Source organism: Nipponia nippon, unplaced genomic scaffold (genome assembly GCF_047370975.1).
Source record: "Nipponia nippon isolate SJK-2023a ecotype South Korea unplaced genomic scaffold, ASM4737097v1 scaffold_12, whole genome shotgun sequence".
NCBI classification, from domain to species: domain Eukaryota; kingdom Metazoa; phylum Chordata; class Aves; order Pelecaniformes; family Threskiornithidae; genus Nipponia; species Nipponia nippon.
Window position 1 is genome coordinate 8,496,347 of NW_028262313.1, and position 16,225 is coordinate 8,512,571.

The 16,225-nt window shown below is 47.9% G+C and overlaps 2 protein-coding genes across 3 annotated transcripts in view; both read left to right on the plus strand.

Moving 5' to 3' along the window:
• RADX (RPA1 related single stranded DNA binding protein, X-linked) overlaps positions 1-3,420 on the plus strand; it is a 29,626-nt gene extending 26,206 nt beyond the window's left edge. Inside the window, exon 15 of the mRNA XM_087748647.1 lies at positions 275-3,420. Coding sequence (XP_087604773.1) covers positions 275-420 — 146 coding nt within the window. The 3' untranslated portion in view covers positions 421-3,420. The remainder of the gene's footprint in view (positions 1-274) is intronic.
• Positions 3,421-4,561: 1,141 nt separating this feature from the next.
• The window catches only part of RNF128 (ring finger protein 128), a 39,608-nt gene continuing 27,944 nt past the window's right edge, over positions 4,562-16,225 (plus strand). Inside the window, exon 1 of one of the 2 annotated variants that reach the window (XM_009472303.2) lies at positions 4,562-5,030. In XM_009472303.2, coding sequence (XP_009470578.1) covers positions 4,628-5,030 — 403 coding nt within the window. In that variant the 5' untranslated portion in view covers positions 4,562-4,627. Of the gene's footprint in view, positions 5,031-14,643; positions 15,096-16,225 lie in introns of those variants that run through there. The other variant, XM_087748127.1, reaches the window with a different exon arrangement.

Sequence of the window (16,225 nt, forward strand, 5' to 3'; positions counted from 1 at the left end):
TACTATGAAATCTGAGAATCCCTAATGGTTAAGTAATGCATATTTCAGTTTTTCCATATCTAAGTTCTGATCCCGTCACTTCTAGTGATGGAATTTATTAACAAAAATCTACCAAAAAAAAAAAATAATCGCAGTAGTCCAGCATTTAATAGTTAAAGGGAGGTTTTTCAGTGAAAGAAGGTTGAACATACACACTTTACTGCGTGGAAAACAATGTCGATTCAGTATACTTTTTTACTGTATGTATATTAAAACACCTTTTCTTAACTTCTAGATGAAATTGTAAAAGCAGCGATGGACCTAGACGGCAAACATGTTGTCTGCATCTTGGACATCTGTCACTTGGGTGATGATAAGGTGGAAGTCTTTCTGAGCAAAATCTACAAGACAGTGGAACCTGGTGTGCTGGATCCAGTGTAATTTAATAACTTATTTTTCAAATTTATATTGTTCAAAAGGAGGGAAATAAAATTGCTGTAACTTGAATACACCCTCTACACATTGCACTTTTCTAGAACTAGCAGACACAAACATAAAATCATGATTCTTAGAGCAATTGTAATGGTCATCCATGTAACTGAGAAGGGCAATTGTTGCCTTTATTTTTTGGCAGTCTTGAAACAGATTACACAGTGTCTTGGTCACTTATGTTCAAGAAGGATGAATAGGGAATACAGTGAGTTTATCTTTTGATAGGATACCAAGGAGTACAATTGTTATTGTCATCTCTCTGTCTCTGCCTGTGCACGTACATACACAGGAAATGTATATATCGGGGTGAGAACTGAGGAGAGAGGCAGGCTTTCCCAATATTAAGGGCAAAGTTTGCAAAAGAATTAACTGGCTGTGATATAAATTTAGGATGGAAATTAGAATAATTTTTAGAGCTAGAGCTGTTATGTTCCATAATGATCTTTTAGTGGGAGATACTAGGGGCAGCCTAACTGCTCTTTAGGCTTGGAGCTTACTGTGTTTGTGAGAGGGATTAAATACCATGGTGCCTTTCGTACCGGGGACTGGACTCAGTGATCCAAGAAGCCACTTTCAGTTCTTTTTACCTGAGCAAGGTCAACTGCTGTGTTTTATATGTCTGCTTTTGTATATACAGTGTTGGATAGTGAATGTAGCACCCAAAGGTTTTTAACGTATTTTATTTATTAGTAAAAAAATAATGAAATATTTAAAAAAAAGAAGCTTTGTTAGTGGAACTTGCTTCTAGCTTTGCAAGAGAAAAACTGTCTTTAAGGAGTGCTTAGCATGGCAGGATACACAGTTTGTCACACCATTGGGGTTTTTTTCTGTTGATCACTGCTATCCTCTTTCTTTTCAGTAATAGCTGTATTCTGAGTACATGAAGGAGCTCAGCAGCTGCGAGAAGCTGCTACTTCCACAAGAGCAAGAGACTGTAAAATTCTGTCACCTTTTTGCCTGTATACTAAGTAGCAGCTGGCTCCTGCTGAGTTCAGAACCAAGTCCTACTTTTTCCTCCCATGTCAAACAGCCTCAAATCATTTATACAACTGGATCCTTAGGAAATTATTCTCAAGCAGGAGCTAAAACACATTGCTATTTGCCAACTTGTCCATGCGAAATGCTGGTCTCAGTTCAATTCTTTGAGAAGAAATGATCGCATTATGGAAGCTTGCCAATGAAATTGTACCATTATTGACCAAAGTCCACAGAGTTAACTTATAGGAACAGATTTAGTCTTTTGTGGAAAACTTCTAGGCATGTTTTAGCAGCCTGTTGGGAATTGGGGAGTATCTTTTTCAACTAGTAGCTCACTCATCTGCCCTGGGGACAGTGGACTTCGTCTTCAAGTACTTAAATTCTGTACCTTAACTTCAGTTAATGGTAATTGAAGGAGAAATGTCCCTGTCTCTATTATAGTGCAAGTTCATAGGCAACTTCAGATAAAAAGTAAAAGCCTTAACATTCTAAAGAAGTTGATGAGGTTATTCTGTCTCTCTAGTGTGGTTTACAGTTTAAAAATGTATTAATGAGAAAAGTTTAACTTAAATTGCACAGGGACTAAAAGTTAATTAAATGTGACTATGTATTGTATGTTTATATTTTGTATGGATCATACAGTATTAGTTCTAGAGCAATGTTTGTCAACCTGTGCCTTTCAGAGTACCTTGTAACCTTGCCACAGAAGGCAAAATGAAAACATACCAACCCAAGAGGAGCACGGTGTTGCTCTTCTGCTGTCTAATTTGTGTAATTTTATTGCTTATGGGTATGCGAAGATTAGAGGCCATTGCTCTAGAGTGAGAGAGATTAGCACCAGCACTTCGTGTACCAACTGAGCCATGCTGACTGTGTCAGCCAGTATTTTTTATTTAGATATACTTCAGGTCGAAGTCTACTTTTAATGAAACCATTATTTCTAGAAGCAATTTTTAAAGTAATTGTCTTTGTACAGAGGGACTGATGTGGCTAACACTGTCACAGAGCCACTCCGTTCAGTTGCTCTAGCCACTCCATCCATCCCATGCAATAGAAATGCAGCAAAGGTGTTTGCCGCTTTGCACTGCTTACGACACTTTAAACGTGTAGCATTAATCGTTTCACCCTCCCTGTTAGGACTTCCTAACTCTAAAAGAAATACCAGAATGGTGTGGAATATGTACAATATGCACTTGAGACTTTAAAGTATAGAACTTTATTTTACAGAAGTGGTGTTTGAAATTTTTCATGGCAAAAGCTGGGAGGAGAGATACTTACTCTTGCAGAATGAAGTGCCAGTGTTAGAAGCACGGGCTCTCGGCGTGTAGCTAGAGAATATTCAATGCCCATAGTAGACTTGGAATTTCAGTACTCTGGGTCGCTCTGTAGAAGCACTTACCCCTTCCCCTTAAGTTACACTGAACTTAATATGCCAACTGCAGTTTCTGAAGTGTTGCAGTGTTAATATATGGTTCCACCACTCTCTCCCTCCTCCCTGCCAAACCAGCACTGTAGCACTGGGGCAAAGGTCTTCTCTGCAAAGAAACTACTTGCTGTTTTATTTCACTTGGTGTTTTATTGACACAAGTATAAAACCAAAGTATTTTTGATCCAGAGTCTGTCAAAACATGTTAATTTTGCCATGTTAAACCAAGATACAGAATCTTTACTCCTGCAAAATGTCATAGCAATCATCTTTCTTGCTGCTGTGTATTGCCGCTGCTGAGGGTAAAATACTATCAGAGCACATTCCCTAACTGTAGAATTCATACCCAGCCAAAGAACTGTACTCTAAAATCTTAACATTTGCATGTTTTTTATGTTTCCAGCATTAATTTCCAAGAAAAACAGAAGAAGGTAAACTGTATGTAGCTAATGGTACTTTTGCGTATATAAAACTTGCCAAGTCATAGATCTTAGAGGCAAGATCAGTTTTGAATTAATGTGATGTAGAACTAGTGCAACTGAAAACTGGAGAATATAAATAAATGAATTAATATATATAAATGTCTTGGATTATTTCTTTCAATTTCTTTCCATTTTCTTTTCACTTCTGAAAGCTGTTTCAGTTTTCTACGAATCTTCTCCACAGTCATGTTTACTCTTTTAAAGAATCTTTACAGGAGAACTAGGTCGAGCTTCCATCAAAATATCTGCCACCAGCTGCAGCTTCTCTTGGCTTCCAACACTGTGCGCAGCATGACTTTTGCGGAAAAACGGGACAAAGGTCTTGATGACTTTACAGTTTGTCCTTTGTTTTCATTATGGACTACAGACTTGTGACATTAGTAAGGTTTTCATTTTTCTGTTCTAATATAAGAAAACAAGAGTTGATAGTAGTAATTGTTATGCAATACCACACTGACGGAATTCAGAGAAAGAATCTATAGAGCCTACCTCCAGAAATGGAGAGTTGTGTGATAATCATTCAAACATCTCAACGTAAATCTTGAAAGTGAGCTACAGTGCAAAAATGGGCTGAAAGACGTAGTTTGCTTCTGTGGTCAGTTTAGGGGATTCTACATCTCTTGCATTGGTGTAAATCGATGTTAGAATCAGTTCATTATAAACACTAGAACAAGCTGGACGTGACAGAATAGATGACTGAAAGAATCCGAAAGGAGAAATGCGGGGAATGACTTGGTTATCTTAGTCTGTAAGATGGGTAAATTTATTTAATGTTTCCCTCCCTCCGCTTTTGGCCTTTTTAAGAAGGTCATTACATCACAGGTTGCATTGTGAAGTGAGAACCCTGAGCTCACATCACTGAATGAAAGATGAGCTGGTCCTCTGAAGTGACGCTCAGGTTGAAATAGGAGCAGGGGGCTTGAGCAATCTCTTAGGAAGCATCGTCGCAGCTAGAGTTTGTGCAGCCATGGGAGAGAAGGAGGGGGAGAACGACGCTTTGTGAAGAAGGAGCGGAAAGCTGGGGCCGAAGGTTGCCTGCAGGTCCTCCAGTCTGCGCTTCTGCTTCGCGATAGGCAGGTGTGTCACTTGTGTCCCGCCCCAGCCCGCGCTCCAGATAAGCTGGCTGACGCACCGAGGCCTTACCTGGGTGGTGTCAAGTTCCTGCTGGAACTGAAATTTCAAACTCATCAGCAGGCTGTGGGCTAGCGGCAGCCACCACCCGCCGAGAATAGCTGTAGGCATCTGCAGTTTGTGCTTATACAAATAAGCAATGAAGCAAGTGGCTAAATTCTGGTTTTTCTGCCTCTTGGTTGTTAGTATTTTATTCAAGACTACAGAGGCATTTTCTGTGAGTGCCTCTGTAAGTTTATTCTATTTCAACAGCACTAGCAACAGGTCTGTGTCCGAGCAGTGCGAATGTGGCCTGTATGGACTAAATTCTCCTCTGCTTAGCGCCTGGGGGCCTGTGGGCATTCCTAAATCTGCTAATCTTCAAGCCTGCGACGCAAATACCCACTTCACCGTGACAAAACCACCGTGGATAGCACTGATTGAAAGAGGCAATTGCAGTTTTGCTGAAAAAATTAAGGTGGCAGCCAGAAGGGGTGCAACAGCAGCTGTGATCTACAACGCGCCGAACAAAGACAACACCACCGTCCTGATGTCGCATCTCGGTGAGTATCACAGCGCGAAGCGCTGAAACCTGATCATTTCTCTGGAGTCTGGCCCAGGACAGCTGGGCTCTAAGGAAGCAGTTGTGTTTATTGCTTTAATTGAGAAATTAAATGGGGAAAAAAAAAATGTATTGTGCAATTTGAGTCTTGACTTCAGTGCTTAAAAAGAAATACTCTGCTGTTAGGTTCTGAGCTGGGCACAGTGTAGCCAAACTGGTGAGTCCCTGAAGTTAGTACTGTTTTTTACCCCTACAGCACGCAAATTATTTTAGACAGTGATGTAGAGAAACCCGTAGTGTCTGCTTTGAAGGCACTAGTTTATTTTTCGAGGTTAGAGGACACAAATGAACCTACAAAAGTCTGCAGCATAGGTATATGCTTTGCAGATTGCAAGCCAGATCTTGCTTTTTTTTTTTTTTTTTTTCCTAAATTATTCTAATCCTTTCTGAAGAGTGGCTGATCTCAGCCTCTTCTGGGATTCCCTGATTCCTTCATGAAAGGTTAGACAAAATGACTGTAATCACCCATTCTGGCCCTAATAGATGTGGATCTGGCATTAGGGAAGAACCGAGAAGCTAAGTGTGAGACTGTATTGCTTGGCTTTTATTTCTGCGTGTGTTCCTCTAGGCCAACCTGTCTAATAAGCATTTCGGTACAAAGCGCACGGATACGTAGCTAATTCTGGGAAATATACTTTGGTGGAGCTGCACTAGGAATCCTTTGGCTTAAGTAATGCTTGACTGATTTTGTGAGCAAACCGAGCGGTTTTCAATCCAGAGATGAGCCAGCATTTTGCTGATCGCATCCCCGTGCTGGTCGGGGTCGCCGCTTCAGGCAGCTTCCAGCTGTGGAGCCCACAGCTGGGCCGTCCACAGGAGTCAGCCGCCAGCAGCTGTTGAGCTGGCTCCCAGTCTGTTATGCACCTGTAGGAACATCACAGGCGCTTTACAAACCTAACCATCGCGTGAGGCTTCACTCAAAAAAACCAAAAAAAAGCATCCTAAACAAGGTATTGCGCAGCGCAATAAGAAATGTGCTGTACGGCCCGGAAAGCGCAGTGCCGCCTTGTACTACACGAGAGCTTTGACTCTCCTGGTATCACGATAGAGCTAGCATTTGCAAACGGAGCTTAAATGTTTTACTGGGAACGCGTAGCCAATAAACCAAAGCTTTCGTTCTGCCTCTGGAGAAAGTGATTTAGACTTCAGTGACCGGCATGTCAAGACTCAGATTAACTTGCTTTTTTCCTTTGGTTTTGGAGCGTGCCAGCTCATACTAACACCGGGTGAGTAAAGGCAGAATTGTACCGGCCTTATGCAGCTGCAAAATCGGTGCCAGCTGCATTTGCCGCGAGCGGTGGTGGTCCCAGCTGGCCAAGGCGTGAGCGCGGCAGGAGTAGGGTGGCCCGCTCCCCCGGAGGTCAGCGGAGGAGAATGGGCTGGAACCTTGTTTAGACCTGCTGGGTAACTGGGATGTCACAAACCCGACAGTTAGACTAGACTCCAGAAATAAGATAATTATTTAGGGTGAGCTCTGAAAGCAGACCCTAACTTTTCAGATTTTTTTTTTTTCTAAAACTGAAAAGATTTTTTAAATCTTGAAAGCAACAGATATATCACCTGAGAGTGTATTTCGTGAGACATGAAGTCCCATCTTAATTTAATTAATTTCATTTTCTCAAAGACAAATTGTGATTTTTATAGGACTATTTCCTATAGTCATCCTATAGGACTAAGGCAGATATTATGATCTATTTGGTGGCAAAGAGGGTTTATAAATCAGTGCAGTAGTCACGTGTCTTCAACATGGTGAGGGCAAAATACTTCCGTGAGATGAACGCTTCGTCTAACCAGTGTAGGAGAAGCATCTTCTCTCTGTATTCGTTTCCCTCAGTGCCAAGCGTGGAGCCGTACGGTCTTTAGGCAAAACATAGAAAGCCTGGGAGAGGGGTGGGCATTGCAGCACGGCATTTAGAGCAAAAGAGGGCCTGGAGATGATTTATTTTTTTTGCGGCAGAGTTGTTCACAGGGCTGGGGAAGGGAATCTCCTGTTTGGCTGGAATCTGCCAATGGTGGCATCCCCCAGAGAGGTCTGAGGAGACCTGGGGATTGATCCTCCTGCCGTTCGGGTAGGGGACCTTTGGAGATGAGACGCCCTGTTGGCAGAGCAGCGAGAGAAACGCCTGCCCTGCAGCTGCCAGCGATCTGCCAGCTCCGGATTAAACAAGGAGCCGCAGCCTGCGGGGTTATCGGCCGGCCCTCGGCTGGGGCCAGCCCCGACATCGTCAGTCACCCGTCTGTGTTGCTCTGCTGCGGGGCTGTAGGGATCCCATCACCTTCGTTATTTATTAGGCCTTGGGGCTTTGGCCGCAGTTTCCCGCTGTCCTCCTCCCTTCCTGCCGACTTTAACATAAAATCAATAGAGCTTTCTAGCCAACCTCGTTTTCTGTTACAACAGGACAACATCGTGTATGTATTTCGCACCGTACAGCACCCACTTACAGCAATGAAATAGTTTGGTCTGGGCAAAGTCCGGGTGTGCAGGAAACGTCGGTGATCGAAAGCTGCTGGGAAGGAACAAAGAGCAAAAACTCCCCTCGCGGTGACTCCTTCCTCATCCTCACCGCCGTTCCTTTTACCTGTCATCCGCTTTGCCTGTTAGTGGGCATTAGTTTGTTGTTACAGAGACACAGGGAAGATAAAACCGATACATGAATAGCTTTTACGGTGGAAAATTTGAGAGGTCAAGATATCAGTAAGAACTTCCCCATTCCTCTCCAATTAGACAAACCACAGGTGGGAAAAATGCTCGACTCGAATCCGAAAGATTTTCTGTAAGTGTTTGTGTCTCACTTGCATCAAGACAGGTTGATCCAATGGTACAGAGACTAAGCTTTTGCTAGAAGAAAAATGTCTCTTTTTGGTAGTTCCAGCAGTTACTTGATTTTCTCTGGAAAGGTAATGGAATATCCATCTGTAACAACATTTTTCCAGCACCGCTCCTTGCAACTTACATGGAAATTCCAGGAGTTATCAAGTTTTTGAAACATAGCCAAATTGAAACAAAGTATTTCGGGGCTCCTTTTTTAGTAAGAAGCCCCAGAGCACAGCCGGTAGCAGGGTGGCTGTGCTCTGCAAGCCGCCAAGCAGCCGGGCTGGCTTCTGCAAGCATTGCTGGCAGGGGCCGACAGAGGGCTGCGTCCCCCGGCACTGCCCTTTTTTTCCTTTTCTCCTGGTCATTTACACGAGAAAATAGGAGACTGGAGATAGGAGGATGAGGAAAAAAAAAATAATTCAATTAAAACAGCATTATTGCTGTGGATACCAGTCCAATATAGCAGCTGAAGTAAAACATCGAGTGTGTTCTGAAAGGTTTTCTCCAAGGGATTTACCAAGACCCGCTGAACGGGAGCTCTCTTACTGGTGAAAGTCGCCAAGACTCATGAAGAACCCTGGCAGAACTGGTGTACAACAGGAGCAAGCAGGTAGCTCAGTTTTTCTGTACAATAGAAATAATTGGCAGTCCTGACAATAATTGGGGAAAAAAAAAAAATTGTGGATTTGCATTTCCTTGCAACTTGTTTCCAGAATATTCTGTAGCCTCAAAGTCTAACCTGTTATCTCAGAAGTATGTTGAGATAAGGTCTTATTAGCTGTTGGTGCAATACCTACTATAAACTTGTGGGCTAAATGCCTGACAATGGAGTTTGGTTTTATCTTTTGTTTTGAAAGCTGGTATAAAATCTTGCTCAGGTTCCCCATCTTAACTCTTTAAAATATTATTGCTTATTTGATCTTCAGAGTCATTTCTGTTTTACAACACATTTTGATTCACCTCCTCTGTTTAGTATAGAAAAAGCCGGGCTCTCTGTCCTAGCTTTGAACAGCCTGGGGGATCTGCACATGAAAACAAATGAACTTCCAAGAATGTCCGTGCAAAGCAGATGCCGTGAACTTCCCTTTTCATTTATTCCTTGTGAAGTAAGTGGCTCTGCGAACAGCAGCCCACATGCCTCCGTGAAGTCAACGTTCTCATAGCGTAGCCTAAATTCCTCCCTTTATTGTATGAGAAAGTTGTCTAAGCGGCTTCACATCTTCGATGCAGTGAGGGGACGGGCACGGGGAGGGCAGCGGCAGGGAGGGCCGAGCGCACAGCCCTTCACTGGCGGGAGCCGGCGCTGGACGGAGAGGCTGGGAGAGCCGGGGCGGGTCCGCCTGGAGAAGGCTTGAGGGGTTCTCATCCATGTGTACAAATTCCTGATGGGGCCAGGGAGGGTAAATACGATGGAGCCAGACTCCTCTCAGTGGTGCCCAGTGAAAGGAATAGAGGCAACGGGCACAAACAAGAAATTACAGAAGAAAAACTTCTTCGCTGTGAGGGTGGCGGGTTGCCCAGAGAGGTTGCGCAATCCCCATCCCTGGAGATACTCGGAACCCGAGAGGACACAGCCCCAGGCTGGGCTGTCCAATCTCCAGAGCAGACAGCCTTTTCCTTCCAGAAAGGCTCCCGAAGCAGCCATAAAAATCCCTGCGGGCTGTGCTCACCTCCGCAGGGCGCAGGCTGCCAGACAGCTGCGTTCAGGTCTGGGATTTTCCAGAGCCCCCAGAACATGGAGCCAGCAAAGCCCAGGACCTCACCACGCCGGCATTTAGCTTCTGTTTCTTTAGCTTCCAAAGCAATCAATGGGCTGAGCACTGGCTTTATTTCAGGTGACTACATACTGTGACCCACTTGTTCATCCATAAACTTGGTGGTGAACATGGACAGGGAGCCCAGATTCTGCTTCTGTGGAAAACCAGCAGAAGGCTTGTCATGGGACTGCATGAAAGAAAGATGGAAAACATAATTTCATGAAATTGCAAGTGTCTTTGATGGGAGGAAGAGTGCATGTGAACTTTGGTCAGTGTACGAGCATCCATCCCTCTTGTACCTTCTGCCTCTGCTGGCTGTTTTCCCCGTTTTCTCTGGGGCAGCAGAGGGCACAGGTAGCGCTGTCACAACAATCGGGCCCGGTGTGCCAGAAATACGGAGACACAATGTTTGCTTCCCTGGCACCGGGGACTCTTGCGCACATCTGGCTGGCCGAGGGAAAGTGTTCGGTGCCAGCACGCAGGGCGATCTGACGCACTTATTTTTCCATGTCCAGGGAACAGAGAGTTGCAGGCTGGAGTTTCCAAGTTGTGTTAGAGCCAAACAAGCTCCCAGATCCATAATAAAACTTAGCTGGAACTGGCAACCTCGGTGTGCCTTCTGCATCTAGTCACAAGGATCACCTCAGCTTCTCCTGGAAGCTCCCAAGCCCCGCAGACAGGAGGTGGGGAGGTTTCCAGCCTCTGCGCCTCCTCCGGCCTGAGCCTGTCCTCTTTGTAAAGCAGCAAAGGACCGCAAAGCTCCATTCCTATACCTTAACTTCTTTTCGGCTAGCTTAAAAACTTGGGATGCTGTAGCCCACACCGTTGTCTACTCTGGAGCCAGTCACCTGCCCAAGCCCCTTCCATTGCCGGTCATGGACACGAGCTAGTTTTGGATGAGGAAATGCAACATCTGTTGTCTTTAACTTGTGATTCAGGGTAACATTTGTTCATGGATTTTTTTTGTCCCATGACATTCAGTCCTGGGTTTCATTTTAACGGCACTTCTTTTGATTGCTTTTTCCATTTTCATAAGTGCTTCTCCTTTCCATTTCGTTGCTGAGGGCAGAAGGTCCAGAGACACGGTTCAGACCTATACGCAGCGCTTGGAGGGTTCGGTGCTGGCTCCTGTAATGCTTTGCCCTAACAGAAATTTCTTGTGTCCTTGTGAGCTTTCCTCCAAAGGCAGAGACCCGGAGCTGGGTACTTGAATGAGAAATAAATGCAGTTTTGAAGGACGTGAACATACACATCTCTCATCAGCAAGACGCCCCGAGTGATCTGGCTTGACATTAAAAAGCAATATTTAGCATACACAATTTTTTATCTTGAAAAAAGATATTTAAATATTTACTCAAATAAGATAAAGCTCCAGATAATGCTAGGGTCCATCCCTGCAGAAGGCAGTAAGAGTGTTCCCAGGATTTCACTTTGTTTATCTGACAGTCATGCCCTACTTTCTGAACTTCTCAGAGCCTCCACCAGTAGCCATGGGGAAAAACTGAAAAGCAAAATTACACGGCATAAGTTTTTAAATAATAAAAATCTTTTAAGGTTAAAAAGATCAGATCTGTGCCAGAAATGCCTTCGTGCTGTACCTATTTCAGATGTAATTCTGCTTCTGATTTTGTGGGAGCCCATGAATGCTGCTTACCCTGTCATTCGCACATCTGCAGTCATCATGGGCTATGGGGCTTTTAATTTCAGAGCCTTTTAGAAAGCTCTCGCAAGCAAATGTAGCAGAGGTAAGTTGCGCTACTTGTTCATGCGTTGTAGTATGTGTCACAGCCCCTGCAACGTCTGGCCTCTTTCTCCAAAACACTATGTGCTTTCCCCAAACTATAAAATCTCAGCTTTTTATGTAAAGGGAAAAAAAAAAAAACCCAACCAGCAAAAAAACCCCCTATCAGCCCGCCTCTTGCCTGGTCCCTCCAGGCTTCCTGGGAGCAGTGACTATTTTTAATTGCTACTCAATACCCACCTTTTCTGTTGTGATTTACAGGTAACTGAGCTGAAAGCCATCAGACGAACCATATTTTTCAAACACGAGTAAAGGAAACACTTCAGTAAGGCTGCAGATCTGTTTATTAACGATCATTCTGGAAGATTTAATGAATGAGAGCCCAGAAAGTTGTCAATGTCAGATATGCAGCTTAAAATAGGTGTAACTGGCATGCTGTTCTTAAAACGTATCGTTGTAACCCTGCTGCGGTGTCCCTCTGCGCTCTGCCGCTGTCCCAGCCACCTCACCCGGCTCCTCACAGTTGTGCCGGCCCGGAGGAGCTGCTGGCCATGCCGGGATGCCCAGGGACCGCTGGCCTCCTACAAGTGGCCTCCCTGCCAAGCCAAGCAAGGCTGGTGTCTCCCAGCGCTTACTCGGAAGGGCTGACCGCCGTCAGCACAGGCGGCCGCGTTTTTGCCCCAATACAAACTCTTGATTTCCTTTGCTTTGCCAGCCTGAGAAATTCCTCAACCACGGTGCACAAGCTTTCTGTTTGTGCCTGCCGTTTGCTTACTCGGTTATTTTCAAGCGAGCAGAAACATTGCCTGAGCAAGGAGTCAGAAACTTGGTACCAAAACAACGCCATGGCAGCGAAATGTCCGCAATCACATTCAGAGCAATTTTGTTTCGTTTTATCGCTCTCTGCGCTGCACGGTGAGAAGTTCAAGTTTAGGCTCCATGTTTATTTTGGTGAGATTACCAAATGCGTTGTGGACGTTTTGCCACCAGGCAGCAGCCTGGACAGCGTGCACATTTCCCAACAGTTGCCGAAGGGCAGTGAAGTTGGTTGCTACCACCCAACGCCAGGCTGGAGCTGACGAGCGGCTGTGCCCCGGCACAGAGACGCCCGTGCCCGGCAGCTCGGCTCCTGCAGAAATGCCTCCGCACCCGCAACATCTGCACCCGCAACAGCCGCACCCATGCTGTTGCTTTGTTATAATCACACTACAAACCATAATGGATGGAAGTGATAGAGACTGTGGCTAAGCCTTCTACTCAAAATCCCCAGAACTATAGGAAGTTTTGTATCCCGAGGAGGTGCCAGTCTTTGTCTTTGGCCTAGTTTTGTCTCGGTGAAAACGCCAGAGCTAAATATCCCTAAAGCTTTGGAGGCAGTTGAAGCTGAGCGGTTTGGCTGCTGGCCGGTGCATAAAGCTTGGCTGTATTTTCAGGGTGTTGTTAAGTTCTTCCCTGCACGTACATGCAACAGGTTTCAAAACAAAACCATGTCTCTCTGCTTACAGATATACTTCTTGCTATAGCTAGGGATGTTACTGTGGAAATAAGTTGCCTCCTTAGATGTGGAATGAGAAAATGAGAGGTTTGTTTAGGTTAGGACGAAAGGGTTCCCTCGGTAAGCTTTGTATGTTTAGCAATATTGATCTTTAGCAAATTGCCTCATCTGCTCTTCACTACCTGCTCTGCACTCTGCTATTTCAGCAGCAAAACCAAACGCTGATCCCCCTCTGCTACGGAGCTACAAAAGCCGGCAGGTGCCGTGCTGGCAGGGGTGGGCGCAGGCGGAGCAGGTTGGTCTCGAAGCCCCGGCCCCCGGTAGCCATTCAAACCCGAGCCAGGGCTGGCTGCGTAACGCTCGGTGTCCCACATTTAGCACGGGTGCCAGTGGAGGAAAATGTGCGCCATAGATTGACGCCGAGTTATCGGTTATCAGCCACATGGATTTAGAATCAGCCAAAAGCCTGTGTTAAAAACAAAGCGGTGCCGACTCGTATCAGAAAGGGTTTAACTCTGTGTTTACACTAATTTTGTTGGCGAGTGCATAGGCAGCCGTTGATCTTGTGCCATGTAATCACTGCACAGGAATAATCCTTTCCAAATGATGGGCTCCCATCCAGGGACCCAGCCTGCGTGTAGCGACACGTGGCCATTTGAGAATGTGTTTGAGTGGCTCCCGGTGCCGGGGGCAATTCCTGCAGGGCAGCTGATAGGAGCAGGGCCTCTCAACCAGAAGAGCGGCTCTGTGGAGAAGGGGAGCTCGAAATGTTCTTGTTTCTCCTGTTATCTTCCTTTTTTGCCTCAAATTCCCTGGCGGGGCTCTGTAGCGTGTCATGCTCACGTTTGCAGTGATTCTGCAAGCACTCTGACCACGCTGCCCGATGCGGGACAACCTAGCAAAAATGTGTATGCGCAGGAGCAAGGGACTTCTGAATGCAAACCGGCTGCCCAAAAAGTAACTGCAGAGCCCTGAAGACACATGACTTTTCATTGCTAGATACATAGATCGAATAATAATTAACTATGCAAGCACAACTAATACATAAATAGAAAAAGGTCGTTTTGGTTCAAGTGGCAGGTTTATAGCGTATGTCTGATGCCATGGAGAACAACGGGCAGCGAGTTAACGCAGCTAAGCTTGTCCTTTATAAACCGATTTCAGGCCGGACTGATACCACACGCTGCTGAGCGTTCAGCAGATACTAACTCCACGGTGCGAGGTGGGCTGGGTCACGGCTGGGCTCCGGGAGCTGGTGCTGCTGGGCTTCAGGGCTGCTGTGGGGTCGGCCCCTTGGGGGGACTGGCCCCTTGGGGGGTCCCCACAGGCCTGCTGGGACCCCCCCTGCTCTGTCCGCTGTGGGCACTGGGGCAGGCTGCGGGGTCACCCACTGTGCCGGGAGGCGATGGAGGGCGGCGACCCGGGGAGCGATCCGGGGGTCACCCATCGCCCCTGAGAGGCGATGCCAGGAGCAACCGTCACTTCTGAGAGGCGATCCGGGTGGGCGACCCACCGCAACCCCCGGGACGCCACCTGGGGTGGGCGACCCGCTGCCCTGGGAGGCGACGGGGCCACGGGGACCCTCCGGCGCCCCCCGACGCCGGCGGGGCACGGGCGGGCGGCGGGCCGGGGACTCCCGGCGGGGTTCCCGCGGGGGGGCGGGCCGCGGCCCCGCTCCTCCCCCGTGGGCGGCGGCGGCGGCGGGGCCGCGGCGATTTTAGGCGGCGGCGGGGCCGGACCGTGCCGTGCCGTGATGTCGTCGGGGGCCGCGCTGCTGGCGCTGGCCGCGCTGCTCTGCGCCGCCCCGCCGCCGGGTCCCCGCGGGGCGGCGGCGGCGGTGGCGGTGTGGACCGCCTGGCTGAACGTGTCGTGGGAGGACGGCTCGGACCGCAACCGGAGCGGCTGGGAGGCGAGCGAGAGCGGCCTGTACGGGCAGGACTCGCCGGTGCAGGCGGCCGCGGGGGTGCTGGTGCTGCCCGACGGCCGCGACTCCTTCAACGCCTGCAGCGCCCGCACCAACTTCAGCGGGGCCCCCCCGGGCGGCGGCGGCTCCCCGGGCTGGCTCGCCCTCATCCAGCGCGGCGGCGGCTGCTCCTTCGCCGACAAGATCCGGCTGGCCGCGGAGCGCGGAGCCGCCGCCGCCGTCATCTACAACTACCGCGGTACCGGTAACGACGTGCTGCCCATGTCCCACCACGGTGAGGAGCCGGCCTGCTGGGAGGGGGGAGCCTTGGGAGGAGGGGGGTCCCTGCGCTGGCCGCTGCCCCTTCCCTCCCCTCTGCAGGGTGCGGGAACAGGGCACGTCGTGGGGTTAACCCCCAGCCGGTGCATGGACATACCCAGCCTTGGTGCTCAGTCAGAGGCTGTAATTCCTTTCTGTCTCTCCTGCACAAGAAGAGGTTCTGCCTGGACTAGCCGGTCCTGTTCAAGGCGCTGCTGCTGTTGAATTTTCTCTGATTAATGAGTAGCGATGTCTGATAGCTGAGGCTGCTATTGTGGGCTGAGGGCGAGCAGGCGGCCGCCTGAGCTTTCTGGCCTGGGTGGGCTGGGTGCTGGCCGCAGGTGTGCGTGGGGTGAGGGTGGGAAAAGCATCTCCGGTTTGTTTGGGTTTCTGGCATGACCAGGTGGCTGCCTGGAGCTGATGGATGCTGGGCTTTTTTTAAAGCCTGCAAAGTCTATGGAGTAGATCTCAGCTCTGAAATAGGCTGGGTTTCCACGCTCGGACAGCGTTTCCCCATGTCTGCAGACGAACAGCTCAGAAACAGGCAGGTATGAGACTCTTCCCTAGGTAACTTTTCACCAGCAAAACGCCCCTTCCAATGCAAGTAGCTAAAGCCCTTTAAAGGTTGTTTCCATTTTGCAGAGGCTGATGACAGAGCCTCTCTTCTCTCCCTATAGAAAGCCTCCTACTTGCCAGCAGTGTTGGTTTTTTTTCCCCGAACTGCCCATCTTTAAGAATGAGATTTGGCTGTGTTTAAGGCTAATGTCTTCTGAGAAACACCAGGCTGAAAGCTGTGTAACTGCCTTCTGGTACCAGCCCGAGTGGGTGCCCTGTCCGCGGCGGGGCAGGGCGAGCTGGCTGTGGTGGCTCTGCCCAGCCCTCCGCTCTTGGATCGCTGCGCACATCTCACGGGTGCGTTGGTATTCTGCTAAGTGGCTCTGCTCGGGGAAGCCATGTCTTCTGGAGAGAAATACAACAGAGAAAATGAATGCTGAGTCTTAAAGCTTTGACTGGTTTGAAAAATAATTACATCCTTGCAGCACCCCTCTGACGAGGGGTGGAGAGGATTTCTGTCTGTTAGCAGTGGAGGTGAGACAAGGAAACAGT